Source organism: Pinus tabuliformis, chromosome 2_1 (genome assembly GCF_031772625.1).
Source record: "Pinus tabuliformis cultivar Carrire ecotype Pingquan chromosome 2_1, CPIR1, whole genome shotgun sequence".
In the NCBI taxonomy this organism is placed as follows: domain Eukaryota; kingdom Viridiplantae; phylum Streptophyta; class Pinopsida; order Pinales; family Pinaceae; genus Pinus; species Pinus tabuliformis.
The window spans coordinates 35,033,380-35,047,159 of NC_142299.1; the positions used below are offsets into that span (position 1 = coordinate 35,033,380).

Here is a 13,780-nt window from a genome sequence, read left to right on the forward strand (position 1 = left end):
CCTAATCGTAAAAATACATTTTTCATTTCTATCTTTAAACCATGAACATAATTAACCATAAAATTAGAAGGGTCATAAGGTTGGGATTTTATTCAACCATACATTCTACGCTATCTATTTGAGAAAATATTGATTAAAAATACCTATAAATTAAGAAAGGTCACGTGACTAGTAGAAAAGTGTACGAGAGTGGAGGATATCCATTAGAAAGACCTTTAAATTTAAAAGGTCATGTGACTAGTAGAAAAGTGTGTTTGAGTGGAAGCTCCTATAGACAACCAAAAACATGGAGTGGCCCACTCGATGCAATGGGCAAATTAAGGCCGAAGAAAAATCGGGAAAAAGATTTCCTCCATTAAATACCATATTAGAAAGATGCAAAGCCGCCCAACTTTTCTTCTTTGCCATTCGTTCCTATTATTTTGGGACAGGGGTTGAGGGTTCATTCTCCTGGGTTCCACCTGCTACTCCGAAACCCTCAATTCCCGCAATTCCAAATACAGCGATACGTCCGGGGATTGGCAGATCCACAGTTGAAGAAGAGCAAGAGAAGAAGGCAAGCTGGGAAAAATGTTTTGGCGGATGACTGGTTTCTCGCCCCCTTCAGCGGTAAGTCATCCCACTCCTATTTGAATCTTGTTTTCCAGTTTACAACAGTTCATCATCCCGTCGATCTACCTCATGACTAGCTATTGACAATTGCCATCTGCCTGTTTGGAGTTAGGGTTACTGTCAGATCACTGCTCTCCCTCACTGTTATGGGGGATTGGTCAAAGTACAATAAACATCTTCCAAACATACTGAGATATTCAATTTTTTAGGTTAAGAGACTGAATTTTTCATACTGTTTCAAGTAAAATAACTATATTCGAATCTATTGAGAAATTCAAGTGAGTTTAGGTTAAGTGGCTAGATGAAATTTTCAGATTGATTCAAGTAAAACCAATATCCGACTATAAATTGAGAATTTCAAGTGAGCTCAGGTTAATACAAGGCTATGCGAATTTGTCAGATTTTTTCAAGCAAAACGAATACCTGACAATACATTTTGAAATTCAGGTGAGCGAAGGTTAAGAGTGAATGTGGAAATTTCAAAAGTTAGTCGAAGGTGGTTGAATTTCTACTTAAGCTGAAACCTCAAACGAATGCACAGAAGCATCATCTCAGGATTGATCTTAATTTATAAGCTATATCATTTTGCTTTATCAGAAAACCGCTTCTCGAGCCAATGTTAGAAAACATGAACAACCTTAGGAGTCTGCGCGTGGGATAGATTGTTCAAAGATATGGTATTGTTGTAATGACAACGGGTTTTTGAAAGTGTAGAAACCTTGGCAAATTTTTATAATTCGGAAATATCAACTATAAGTATTTCGCAATTATGAAAGATTTGGGTTTTTTTAATTCCATTTAAGCAAAATTTGGTTATCCATTAAGATAGAATAATTTGATTTCATAGAAATTTGGACGACCAGATAATTTAGATTAGTGAATCTCTCGGGAAAGTTTTGAAAAAATTGGCCAGATGGTGAAGAATTAGCCAAAGTAGCCGGGGTCTGTGAGTGCAGGAGTGGTGAAGTCTTTTTGAAATTGGTGTATGGGGGTACAGGGATGGGTACACAGTTGTGGGAAGTATGAATCTTGAGGAAAGTTAGCAGATGTACAGCCTGTATGTTGGCACTAAAAACATTGGCTGGATCTCTAAAAGAGGTTGCCAGCCAATAGAAAACAGAAATTGAATTTTTGTATGGCTACTTGACATAAAATACACATAGTAAACCTTTATATCAGTTAGCTGGGCATGGAAAATGCAGGTCAGATTTTTCGAACAACTTACTGCACAGATTCATGTAGCAGATCATGGGGCATAGAAAATGCAAATCATACCTTAAATTAGAGTTTTGATTCTTTTAAGCATTTATTTTAGTCGTGTTTTGTATGAGATAATAATTCTGTGTTCTTACTATGAAATTTTATTTAAAAACTTGGAAGAAAACGTGTTTACAGGAAGGAATGAAAGTAAACAGTTATATTCCATAAGTACAAATGCTACGGTGCTTGATACCACAACTATTCTCACATAAAAAAGAGAGTTATAAAACATTGCGGGTTCTTATGGTCCTTTTTAGCAGTCTCTTTTAAAGTCACAGGGTTCATGAATTCTATTTGAATAAGTTTTTAGTTATGGTGAATTTCTGGCTAGATTTGGCAAATTTAACCCTAGACTTGCTATTTAAATATTGTACCGTTTTAGCTAGGACTGGATCTTGTTATATGTTAGATATGACCACATAATGTTATAATGCCAAGGTCCATATTACTCCATGGTTGAATGAAATCTGCATGACATACTAGAGGTGATGAGTAAAAATTTTGCAGCGTTCAAACAGAGTGAACTCAATGGCGATTCAAGTGAAGTTTTTGCACATTTTTCTGAAATCGATTATCATTAAATTTGAGCATGAACATGAATTGGTGTGACATAGGTCTCTTCAATGAAAATAACTCAACCCCATCCCTCCCTTACAGAGAGAGAGAGAACAAAAAGTAAGAGAGGAGAGAAACATAAGTACATGAAAGAGTCCTTTTACATCTTGCTCCTCAAAAGTAAGGAACCTTTATATTGAAGCCCTAAAAAGGCCAACTCAAGATGAATTATCTCATCAAATAATCTAAGAAAACCCTTATTCGAGAAAAAATATGAAATTATGGATTTTAATCAAGAAAATTAAAATGTTACTTCTTTTGAGTATTAAGAACATTTGATACACATTTCCAGCACACAAAGGAACAGATTGGAAGCAGGAATTTGACTTATGAACTAGATGATAAAAAACTGAATGCAGTAGGGAATAATAACATAAAGAGCAATATAGCCAAGGCAGGGGCGGATTCAAAATATTTGGAGATAGGAAATTGTTAGGATGAGAAAACAGTAGTAGAATTGATGGTATTGTTCGTAGATTTTGCAGATGTATTTGCAGACACCTACCATGACTTGAAAGGGATACTGAAAGAATTTGGGGAACTTAAGATTGAACTGCAACCAGATGCAAAATTAGCGAGGCACAGACTTTACAAGATGAATCCAAGATATAAAGCAAAAGCACAAGAAGAATTAGAGAAATAATTGTATGCAGGAATATTGTACTGCATTGAAGAAAGTGAATGCATTTCACCTATTGTGGTGGGAAAGAAGGAAAAATGTAAGCTCATAAGATGTGTAGATTGAGGACCTAAACCAAGTCACCATTAAAACCCTTCTCTAGCATTCTTTCCAAGAAGAAATATTAGAACCTGTGGCAGGTAAGGAGATCTAATCATTTCTAGATGGTTTCTCTGGATACAACCAAGTTTCTATAAAAGAAAAAAATTCAACCACTCACTACCTTTGCAATGGAGTGGGGATCATTTGCATATATTTGGATGCCTTTTGGACTTGTTAATGCATCAGCATGCTTTTCAAGAACCATAGTATACTTTTTCAGAAAGTTTATTCACAAATCTTAGGAAGTATATGTGGATGGTTGGGCACTTTTTGGTTGTTTGAATAGTTACATATCTGATCTGGGAATGATGTTGAATAGATGCACAGAAACAAGAGTCTCTTTGAACCCAGAAAAATGTCAAGTTTTACAGCCTTTTGGAAAGCTTTTGGGGCATATAATCTCTAAAGAAGGAATCATGGTAGAATCGTACAAAATTTAGGTGATTAAGGACCTCATAGCCTTGACCAACCCATCAGAAGTTAAAGCCCTTCTAGAATACATAGGGTACTACAGGAAATTCATAAAAGGATAGGCCAACATACTACATAGCCTATCTAATGGATATACTTTCAAAAAAGGAAATGCCATTCCAATGGTGAGAGGAATGCTAGAAATGATTTGAAACATTAAAGGATAAAATTATCAATGCATTGATACTAAGGTTCACTAACTAGAACAACTGTTTTCACATAAATTTGGATCTGTGACCTGTAAAGGACAACCATTGGAGCAATTTTAACACAACTAAGGGAGAAAGGTATGGACTACCCAATAGACTATGATAGTAAGAAACTACCATCAATTAGAAAGAACTATAACATGATGGAAAGGGAAGCACTACCTACAAGCAACACCAGAGTACTTGGAGGATGTTATTGATTTTCTATAACATGGACAAGCATCCCAAGGAATGAACGCTGTGCAGAGAAGAAGCCTAGCCCAAAAGGCCCTAAGGTTCAAAATGTTGTTCAACCAATTATACATAGTAGGCATGGATGGAATCATGAGAAGATGTGTTCATCCATCAGAAATTGATTGATTAGTTGAAGAATCTCACTCAGATGTAGTAGGACAGTTGTTGTTCGATAGAACAATCAAGAAGATATTATGTGTAGGGCTATGGTGGCAAGCATTTTATAAATTTTGTTTCAAGAAGGTTAGATATTGTGAACAATGCCAAAAAACAGGGAACATGCATCAAAACATAGATTATAATGAGTTTAACCCAATACCTCCAATGCGGGCATTTGAACATTGGGGGATAGAGTTTATTGGACCAACTATACCAACTAAAGGAACACAATTCAAATATATTGTGGCAACTGAGTTATTTACCAAATGGGTAGAAGCAAGAACAACTAGAATAATGGAAATGAAGGTAACATCAAAGTTCTTATTTCATTAAGTCACTTGTTGTTTTGGATGCTCTATTTAGATTACATTCAATGAAGGTGCTAATTTCATTGCTAGAATTATAAAAGGTTTGATGAACACAAGGTCGTTATAAAAGTAACCCTTATTATTGAAAAGAGCAGATCAGATTGGGTTTAGAGATTACATACAACTTTATGGGCAAATTGGACCACATGGAGGAAAGGGTTAGGGCATACACCATTTAAACTAATGTTTGGAAAATAGGTAATAATTGTAATGGAATATTGGGTCCCTTATTTAAGGATAAAAGTAGAATAAAGATGGGAAGCAAAAAATTATTTGAAGAACAGATTAGAAGAACTAGGACAATCAATTGAAGTTTGAGCAGATTATGGTAAAAGGTAGATGGAAAAGTTATCATGATAACAAATAAATGAATTTGGAATTGTACAAAGGACAACTAGTACTTTTATATGATGTTTGGAAAAAGGACAACATTGAAAGACTTGATTATGGATGGCTAGGACCCTGTAAGCTTAAGAAATTATATGATAATGGATTGACAAAGCTAGAGACTTTGGATGGATTGCCATGCATTCAATTGAGTAAATACTTCTTGATTGAAGACATTATATGAGTAGGCCACAAATAAAAGTTGGGGTTTGACCCCCAACAAACCCCACATAGGACACATGTTTGGTTCTAATTCAGATCGGGAAGACAATAACCATAAGAGGTAGTACAATAATGTTTGACCCAATGAAAGATGGAGGAAACTAGGTATGTAGACTAGGTAGGGTTTTAATTTTGATTTCATATTTAAAAAAATAGATGCAAATTTTCTTTGCAGGTTGTGCAACAAAATAAGGGTTGGATGGGAAGGAGTTGCCCCATTCAAGGCCCAAAATTTTGATGAAGTTATAAACTCTTTCCACAAGTTTTTGATGATATGGGTCATGACTCATAAGTTATGGTTTAGTGATATGATTAGGGTATGTGCCAAGTCTTGGAAGAATCATGAGGTGTAACTAACAATTAGGATGTTGATTGTTCGAAAGCTATGTTGTCGTGGTTTTGGGGATGGGGGAACGACGAGCATGGGGGGATGCGTCCCAGGAATGGCTAGAGTTCACCCCCAATTTTTTCAAGGGACTGCGGGTTGGGGACGACAATTATAAAAATCTCAAACAAGTAAAAAAAGGGTTGAGCGACATCCCATTATTGGCCACTAGACATGACCTTTGGCTTTAGTAAACTTAATTGTAACTACTTTCAATTTGTAATAAGGTCCATGAACAATCTATCGCAAAGAACTGTCTTTAAAATGATTTTTTTCTTCATATTTCTTGTTAATGATGACTGTGTTAAACATAAAAGACATTCCCTTTTCACTAGGCTTTGCAAACTTTAACGGTTGTGTTGAAAACCACTATAAAAGACTATGGTTTTTTAAAGATATTAAATTCATATTTCAAATTAAGAAGGGGATTGAATATGAATTTATTTAAACATTTAGTACCCAATCCATGTCACTACTATCTAATTGTTTTCACAATGCTTGGGGTTGAGTGGTGGAAGCATTGAACTTGAATGACTCCTCGAAACCCACACACAATATCTAAACGCTGAGATGATCCAACACGAGAAAGAACAAGAAAAATAACCACAAGGATTAGTATTTTAGTATGTTGTATTTTATGTTTTCTTGGCATCAAGGTTGTTTCTTGTAATTTAACAATTGAAAATACAATATCTAAATCACCAGAAATCCAAATTGAAACCCATCATAGTGTTTTGAGTTGCAACTTGTACAAAAAAATCTAGATTCAATGCATTCCAAAAATAATGAATGGGAAAATTGATCATATTTTTCAATCATCGATGAACACGATTGTCAAAATTGAAGCTCTATGCTTGGATAATCCCTAAAGCCTTCCCAAAACATCCCCAAAATTTGCCAAAAACATCCCTGAAATTTGTCCGGAATGTCCCTAAAATTTGTTTGGAATGTCTTGGGGACGGTAGCAAGTCCTTGAGTCCTCGATGAAGTCCTTGGTAGTTTGGGGAGGTTTCCTAAGGGTCCAAAAGTCCTTGAAACACGAGGACACAGGGTACGTGAGTTTTTTTGGGGGGATGGGTCCTCGTGCAACGTAGCTCAAAGTTGAGCCCCCAAGGAAGGGGTACCTAGAGGAAGATCAATCATGGATAATACAAATTTCAATGGAATTTCCATTGGTAATAAACCCATTAGAAGTCAACAAAGAGAAAGGACAAAGGGAATATCATAATTTTTGATGGAAGGTGATCTAGTGCACGATTTTGTTATCAACATAGATTCACGAATGTCATGAGATGTTGGCTTGGAAGAACCCTTGCCAAATGAAAAATAGAAATTGTGTTTCATTATGTACTAACAAAGCGTCAATTGTTCAAATATGTTCATATTACTAAAGGAGCCAAAGGATCAACAAGCCTAGTCTTATTGCAATTACATGAAATGCATTTGGATAATATTATTTTTTGATCGGGTATGGCTCCTGCCATACCTGGAGCTAGACAACTAGTTAATCATGGAACTCTAATATAAACTGTTTGATAATAAGCACCAACTGTTGTGGGAAAACCCCCAATTGAAAACAAGCCTTGAAGAACCATTGGGGGCACTATGGTATTTCTGATGGAAGGTGATCTGTTGATAGGTTTCCATTAGGAAGTGTTTTCATCGTCAATGTGAGCTAGCTTGTAAGAAGCCATTGAACATTGTGTTGAGGAAGAATATTGGTGACATTCCGATTGAAGGAGCTTCAATGTAACTATATTGCCAAGACTTACAAGGACAATACATGGAAGGCTTTTTGTTATGATGTTGTGGTGATAATATATGTGATCATTAAGCATGTATGATTTGGTGATATGATGATAAGAGATGTTATGATGATAAAACATATATGATTTTGATGTTATGATAAGACAACATGTATGATTTGATGATATTGTGATTAGACATTTTGTTGGTTACAATCCTTTCATATATGTGTCCATGTAAATAAAAGTTGTAAATAATTAGGAATGCTAATATGAATTGACTCTTGGATAATGAATTGAAGAGTCACTTAAGGCGTATATATTTGATTGCACTCTATTATATCATTCAATTATGGAGTTACCTTTGATAGTTGTATTAGAGCTAGCCTAAGTTTTGGCATATTTACCCTTGCAGAAATGCATCTCTATCATTCAATGCTATCTTCCTTGGTGAAACATATCTTTGGTATTATGCATTATTCCCTTTGCAGGTTGCCATTGCTTTGCGTGGAGTATAGAAATGCCTTTGAATTTTGGGCATCAATGTGAAGGTATTTTGCTCTCCAAGCAAATGCTGTTTACCTTGTGTGTTTGCTTCATGTTATTTCAATAATATGCCTCTCCTCTAAGCATTGTTGAGCATTGTCTCTTGTTTGTTTACCTTATGTGTTTACTTTTTGTTGATGAGAGAGATGTCAGAGAAGTTGTGGTATTCACACTGGATAACGACATTGCAATTGAGGGCATTCCCACAATATCTGGTCTCCCATGTGCATGTGTTGGAGTTGTCAAATTTGCATCTGGTGTGTACTCAGATCCCATCAACCATCACTCCCTTTAGAAATCCATGTTGAGGCCTTGTAAGCACCAATTGATCGACAATCTCCTCTTTCGAAATATCCTTGAATCCCGAAAACGTATGTTTTGAATAGACTTGCAAACTCTGTCTTTTTGTTTGTGTTGGGCACCTATGTGATCTGGGAGGCATTGGGGTACGCGAAATTGGCCTTATATCAGGTCTTAACTTTGTTGTTGGGGGATGCTTTGGCGGGGTTGATTACGTTTGGGATTCACATTCATGGGTGCGAAACCAAGTGGTTTGGTAGGTCTTCTTTAATGAGTTTTGATACGTTTATCATCAGTTTCTCTTTCGTAGTCTATAGTCTTCATCTAGGTTGTATAAAAGAGAGTCGACATTGAGTCTTTGTGGTAAATCCAAGACTTCAAAGTGGAGCATTTACAAGGTTGTGAAGCCTTTTATGTCCAAAGTGTTCGACCATATCTTGGTTTTGTAACTTGTTGGACTCTTGGGAAAGTATTGTTCAACAACAAGAGTATGGAAATCACTAGTACCAAGAGTTTCAAATGGAGGGAATCTACCAAGGAGTCCCCTAGCAAAGAAATGATTGATTAATGCTACCACTTTCAAGGGTTTTGTAAGTTTTGATGATGGTTGCTCTTGCTCAAGATGGAAATTGATTTTCTATTTTGCAATTTTTTTCATTTGTAAAGTTCAATACTCTAATTGCTTATGTGCACTTATGCTAGTCTTGAAGGTTTAATGAGGAGCTTGCAGGAAACTGGAACAAGAACTGAAAATGTATTCACTCATCTCCATCATAGGTGTGGTGCGAACTGGTAAGGAGAATTATATAGAAAGGTCGAAAACAATCAAGCACACCCTCATTTTTAATGACTCGTGGAATGGCATTTGTGAAGAAGAAGCTGCCACTGAAAAAGGAGTATAACGCACCTACCAAGCCTACATAATATAGGGAGCTAGACATTTGGAAGAACAATGACAACAAAGTCTATACCTTGATTTCTACATCAGTAAGTGATGAGATGAGCTATCACATTGTTTCCATTACAGATTCTTATGGTGCATTAAAGAAGTTAAAAGATCTGTATGACTCACACTCAAAATTGGAGCTTGTACAATTGATGGTCAAACTCTTCAACCTTGAGTTGAAAGAAGATGATCTCTTGGCTCGATCTTTTGAAATTAGAGTGAAGATAGACATTCTTCTCACAACCTTCATTAAGGCCCTCTACCCTACATACTCTCACTATCTTGAATTCTTGCAAGCTACTGACCAACTCAAGTCAATTATATGTGACTCTTTGGTGGAGAAAAATGTAGAATGAGAGAAAGCTTTTGTGAAGAGGAGGATAGCAGCTCAGTCCGCAAAAGACACAATGTGTCTTCCTCTGAAAGGGAAGAATTAATCACTTGATTCCCCTAGAGGAAGTGGTAGTAAAAGAGGGCATGGAAGAAATAATTCTAGAGGTAGAGGGGGTAAACACCATCAAGGAGAAAGATTTGATCTTCATTGCATTCGTTGCGATAGGGATGGACATGATGCATCAACGTGTCAAATCCCCTGGGAGAAGATTAAAGACAAACAAGAACAAAAGGAAGACAAATGTCAAACACGAGATCCACCAAAAGGTAAAGCACTTGGATTTGCTCATTATATTGTTTCCCATTGCAATATTGGAGTAAAGGAATGTAACGAACAAAGTTCGTATATGCAACGAAATATTCAAAATATCTGAAACATAAAAGTATCCATCATAGGACAATTAATAGTTATATATATTATATTCATAACATTGCCTTCCTCTTCAGAAAAGCTTTGTCCTCCAAGCTTATTGCTCACAAGGTGTGACATATGTTTCAGAGTTTTTTGAGTTGTCATCTTTGATGACACAAGATGATAGGATCCTTTGAGTGATAAACAAAATTATCGAACTTAGAAGCTATCTGACCATCCTAAATCAATCTTCTATGGAACTTTGCAATTATTTGATAGTTGGAATAAATTGCTATCGTAAGACTAGATTTTGCAGACATAAGTGGTTTTGGAACATAAGTCTGTTGGTTCTGTTTTGAATGATATAGATATGAAGACCGATTGAGATGTATGCTGCTCTTGTGATTCAGATGTCGATAAGGAGTTCTTGTTATTTGATTTTCCCTTATCATGCATGTGGTCATTTCATGATTTACTTTAGGGATTGATGTTGTTGAGTTGGTTATGAAATCTTCACTTGGAATTTTCATCGTCTAATGCAACATTTGTATATGTTTTTCCTTCAACTGGTTTGTCATCTTCTTGAGTTGTGATATTGACTGATCGATATTCGTGCCTTTTTTCTTCAAATAGGATTGTTACGTTTGAAGTCTTCGACGCTTCTTTCGTGAAAAGTTCTTCTAATTTGTTTTTCAATGATTTTTATCATTTTTAAGTTTCTTAATTTGAGTAAGTAGGGTTTGATTACGATTTTTGAGACGTAAGATTTCTTCAATTTCTGAATTAACTTTATTTTGACAATCAAGCTTCTCATCTTTTAAAACTCTAATTTGTTCTAATAATCTTTGATTAAGGTCTTTTAAGCACAAATTTTCTTCTTCCTTCTCCGATAATTCTCATTGAATTTCTTCTCGAGACACGTCTTTACTTCTTCTAATTTTTCTTTGAATCTTTGGACTTCTTGACCTTTGCAAGTAATTTTTGACTATGGTCCCTTAAACGCAAGTTTCGTCGTTACTTTCTGTTGATTCTTTGTAAAATTGATCTTCAAGATCTTTATTTATATTTCTTTTCCAATGCTTCGTTCTTTTGTTGAAGTTCTCCGAGTTCTTCCTTTAATCTTTTAATTTGTGTCTGTGTATTACCTTGATATTCTTTCAAAGTAAGCAATTTCTGACATGTTGGACAAAATGTTGTGCGGTTTTTAAAAGTTGACAAATACTCAAATTCTGTTTTACAAAACAAACATTTGGTCCAAAACATAGATATATGTATGTAATGCATAGTTGCTTCATTCATTTTTGAATTGTACTCCATTTTGCTTTCCACTGTTTCCAAATTATAATCCATTCTTGATCTTTTTTTTTCTTCCCTTATAATTTTCTACTTCTTTATTATAACCTTTTTACTTCTGTGGTATTTTATGATTTCTAATTTATTTATTTATTTTTTAAATTTCGAAAGGGGTCAATAAAAGATAAGCCATTTAGAATATATATATATATATATATTCTAAATGGCTTATCTTTTATTGACCCCTTTCGAAATTTAAAAAAATAAAAATAAATTAGCAATTATGTATATATAGAAAGTTTTATGCTCTAGGTGTTCTTTCTAACTATATAAAAAATGTTGATATGTACAAATGAAAGAGACAAAATATGTATAACAGAATAGATAAACTTGAAGTAAAGAATAATACCATATGAACACTTTACTGCCGAACAAAATTACAGAAAGGAAGCTGTAAAAGAAACTGATGAGTGAAATTTTTAGGCAGATTTCTGATTGTACACCGTTAGTCACGAGAGTATGTGTGTACAGAAAAATTCAGCACAATATAGCTAATCACTTGAGCGATATGTGCCAAAACTCTGCTCATTAACTTCAAAGAATTTAACATAAAAAATTCAGATATGTATGCCAAGTGAAGAAACAGTCAAATGCTGATTTTTTTTATTAAAAATATGTGAGTACAACCAACCGCTATTGCAGATTTCCATGTAAATCTAGACCATAATCTATTTTAGATGCCTATAATGTTACAGACTCGTACATAGGCAACTGAGTGCCAAAAACAAGCAACATAAAGCTGCTGACTAAGGGTTGGACCTCTCTGATAAGATTGCATCAGCACAAGACTTTGCAAAAGTGCACCAATTAGCACAGATAAAAACATATCAGACCTTCTAACAGTACAAAGATTGTAAGAAAGTTAGAACAACCCGAAAATATCAGTCAATAAATGATGTGTTTACTTCCTCCTTGTTACTCCTCAAATGATTTTCTCGTCACTCTCATTTTCCATGCCTCCTTCTTTGACTAATCTTCTTTCATCAAGTTAAACTCTTTTATTTTTAATTTTGGGAGAGGGTAATCTAGAAGGAATATTTTATTAACCTTATTTATGTTAGTAGGTGGGGTCCCTAATAATGTTTACTTGTATCAAATATCATTGTGAAGCCTTGTGATTCCCATGAAATGAAATATATATAAATATGACATCATAAAATAACATCACCATCATGCATCCCATAAAGCCATGCATGTAGAACATCATCTATCATCACAAAAAACATCCATGTAGGGTAACCCTTGTGCCGCCCACAAGTAATTATGTTATCAAAATATAGCATCATCAAAATAGTGTTATCCAAAATATAACATGTGCTATAAATTGAAATATGTCCTAACTAAAGTTAAACAGAACCATAATCATAAAACAGAAATAAACACTCCTCTGTTCCTCTTGTACCTTCAGATGCATGTCCTGAAAAGAGATTTCTCTCTTTTCCTCCCCATCTGCTTTTGATGTCCTGGTATGTGAGTGTGTTGAAGTGGCCTCGGAAGGGGAATGCGCAGGCACATAACACATATGAAGTTTTTGTTGGGAATCACGATTGCCGTTAGGCCAAAACCGATTGGTGTTAGTCAACGATCGCATCGCCAGAGATAAGGATCCACGAGAGGTGGTTAGTCCATGTCAGGAAACACATTGGGAGCGTTGGTTTATCCAATGTCCAACAATCTACCCCCCAACGCGAGCTAGGTGTGTATCGAACTCGTGACCTACTCTTTGATACCACTTGTTGGGAATCACGATTTTCGTTAGACCAAAACCCACAGGTCTTGGTCAACGATTGCATCGCCAGAGATAAGGATCCACGAGAGGCGGTTAGTCCATGTCACGAAACACACTAGGAGCTTTGGTTTATTAAAATGTCCAACAATTTTCCTACCACAATGCGAGGAAGTGAGTTGAGGGGCTGATGGGCACGAGATGACATGGCTTGTGATCCTTGAACAATTGGAGAGAATAACTGTTCCTTGTCTAATCTTCTTTCATCAAGTTAAACACTTTTCTTTTTAATTTCAGGATAGGGTAATCTAGAAGGAATATTTTAATAATCTTATTTATGTTAGTAGGTGGGGTCCCTAATAATGTTTACTTTTATCAAATGTCATTGTGAAGCCTTGTGAATCCCATGAAATAATATATATATATATATATAGATATATAACATCATAAAATAACATCACCATCAAGCATCCCATAAAGCCATGCTATCATCACAAAAAACAACCATTTAGAGTAATAACCCTTGTGCCTCCACAAATAATTATGTCATCAAAATATAGCATCATAAAAATATAGTGTTATCCAAAATATAACATGTGCTATAAACTGAAATATGTCCAAAACTAAAGTCAAACAGAACCATAATCATAAAACAGAAGTAAACAACTTAAGACAACTCTGGATGCATGCTAGAACCAACAATTTGCCTCTTCCAT

General features: G+C 35.2%; 1 protein-coding gene across 2 annotated transcripts in view; it reads left to right on the forward strand.

Moving 5' to 3' along the window:
• The first annotated feature begins 376 nt into the window (after positions 1–376).
• The window catches only part of LOC149198647 (uncharacterized), a 313,246-nt gene continuing 299,842 nt past the window's right edge, over positions 377–13,780 (forward strand). For both annotated transcript variants that reach the window (XM_089402093.1, XM_089402094.1), the window contains exon 1: positions 377–609. In XM_089402093.1, the coding sequence (XP_089258219.1) occupies positions 571–609 (39 nt within the window). In that variant the 5' untranslated portion in view covers positions 377–570. The remainder of the gene's footprint in view (positions 610–13,780) is intronic.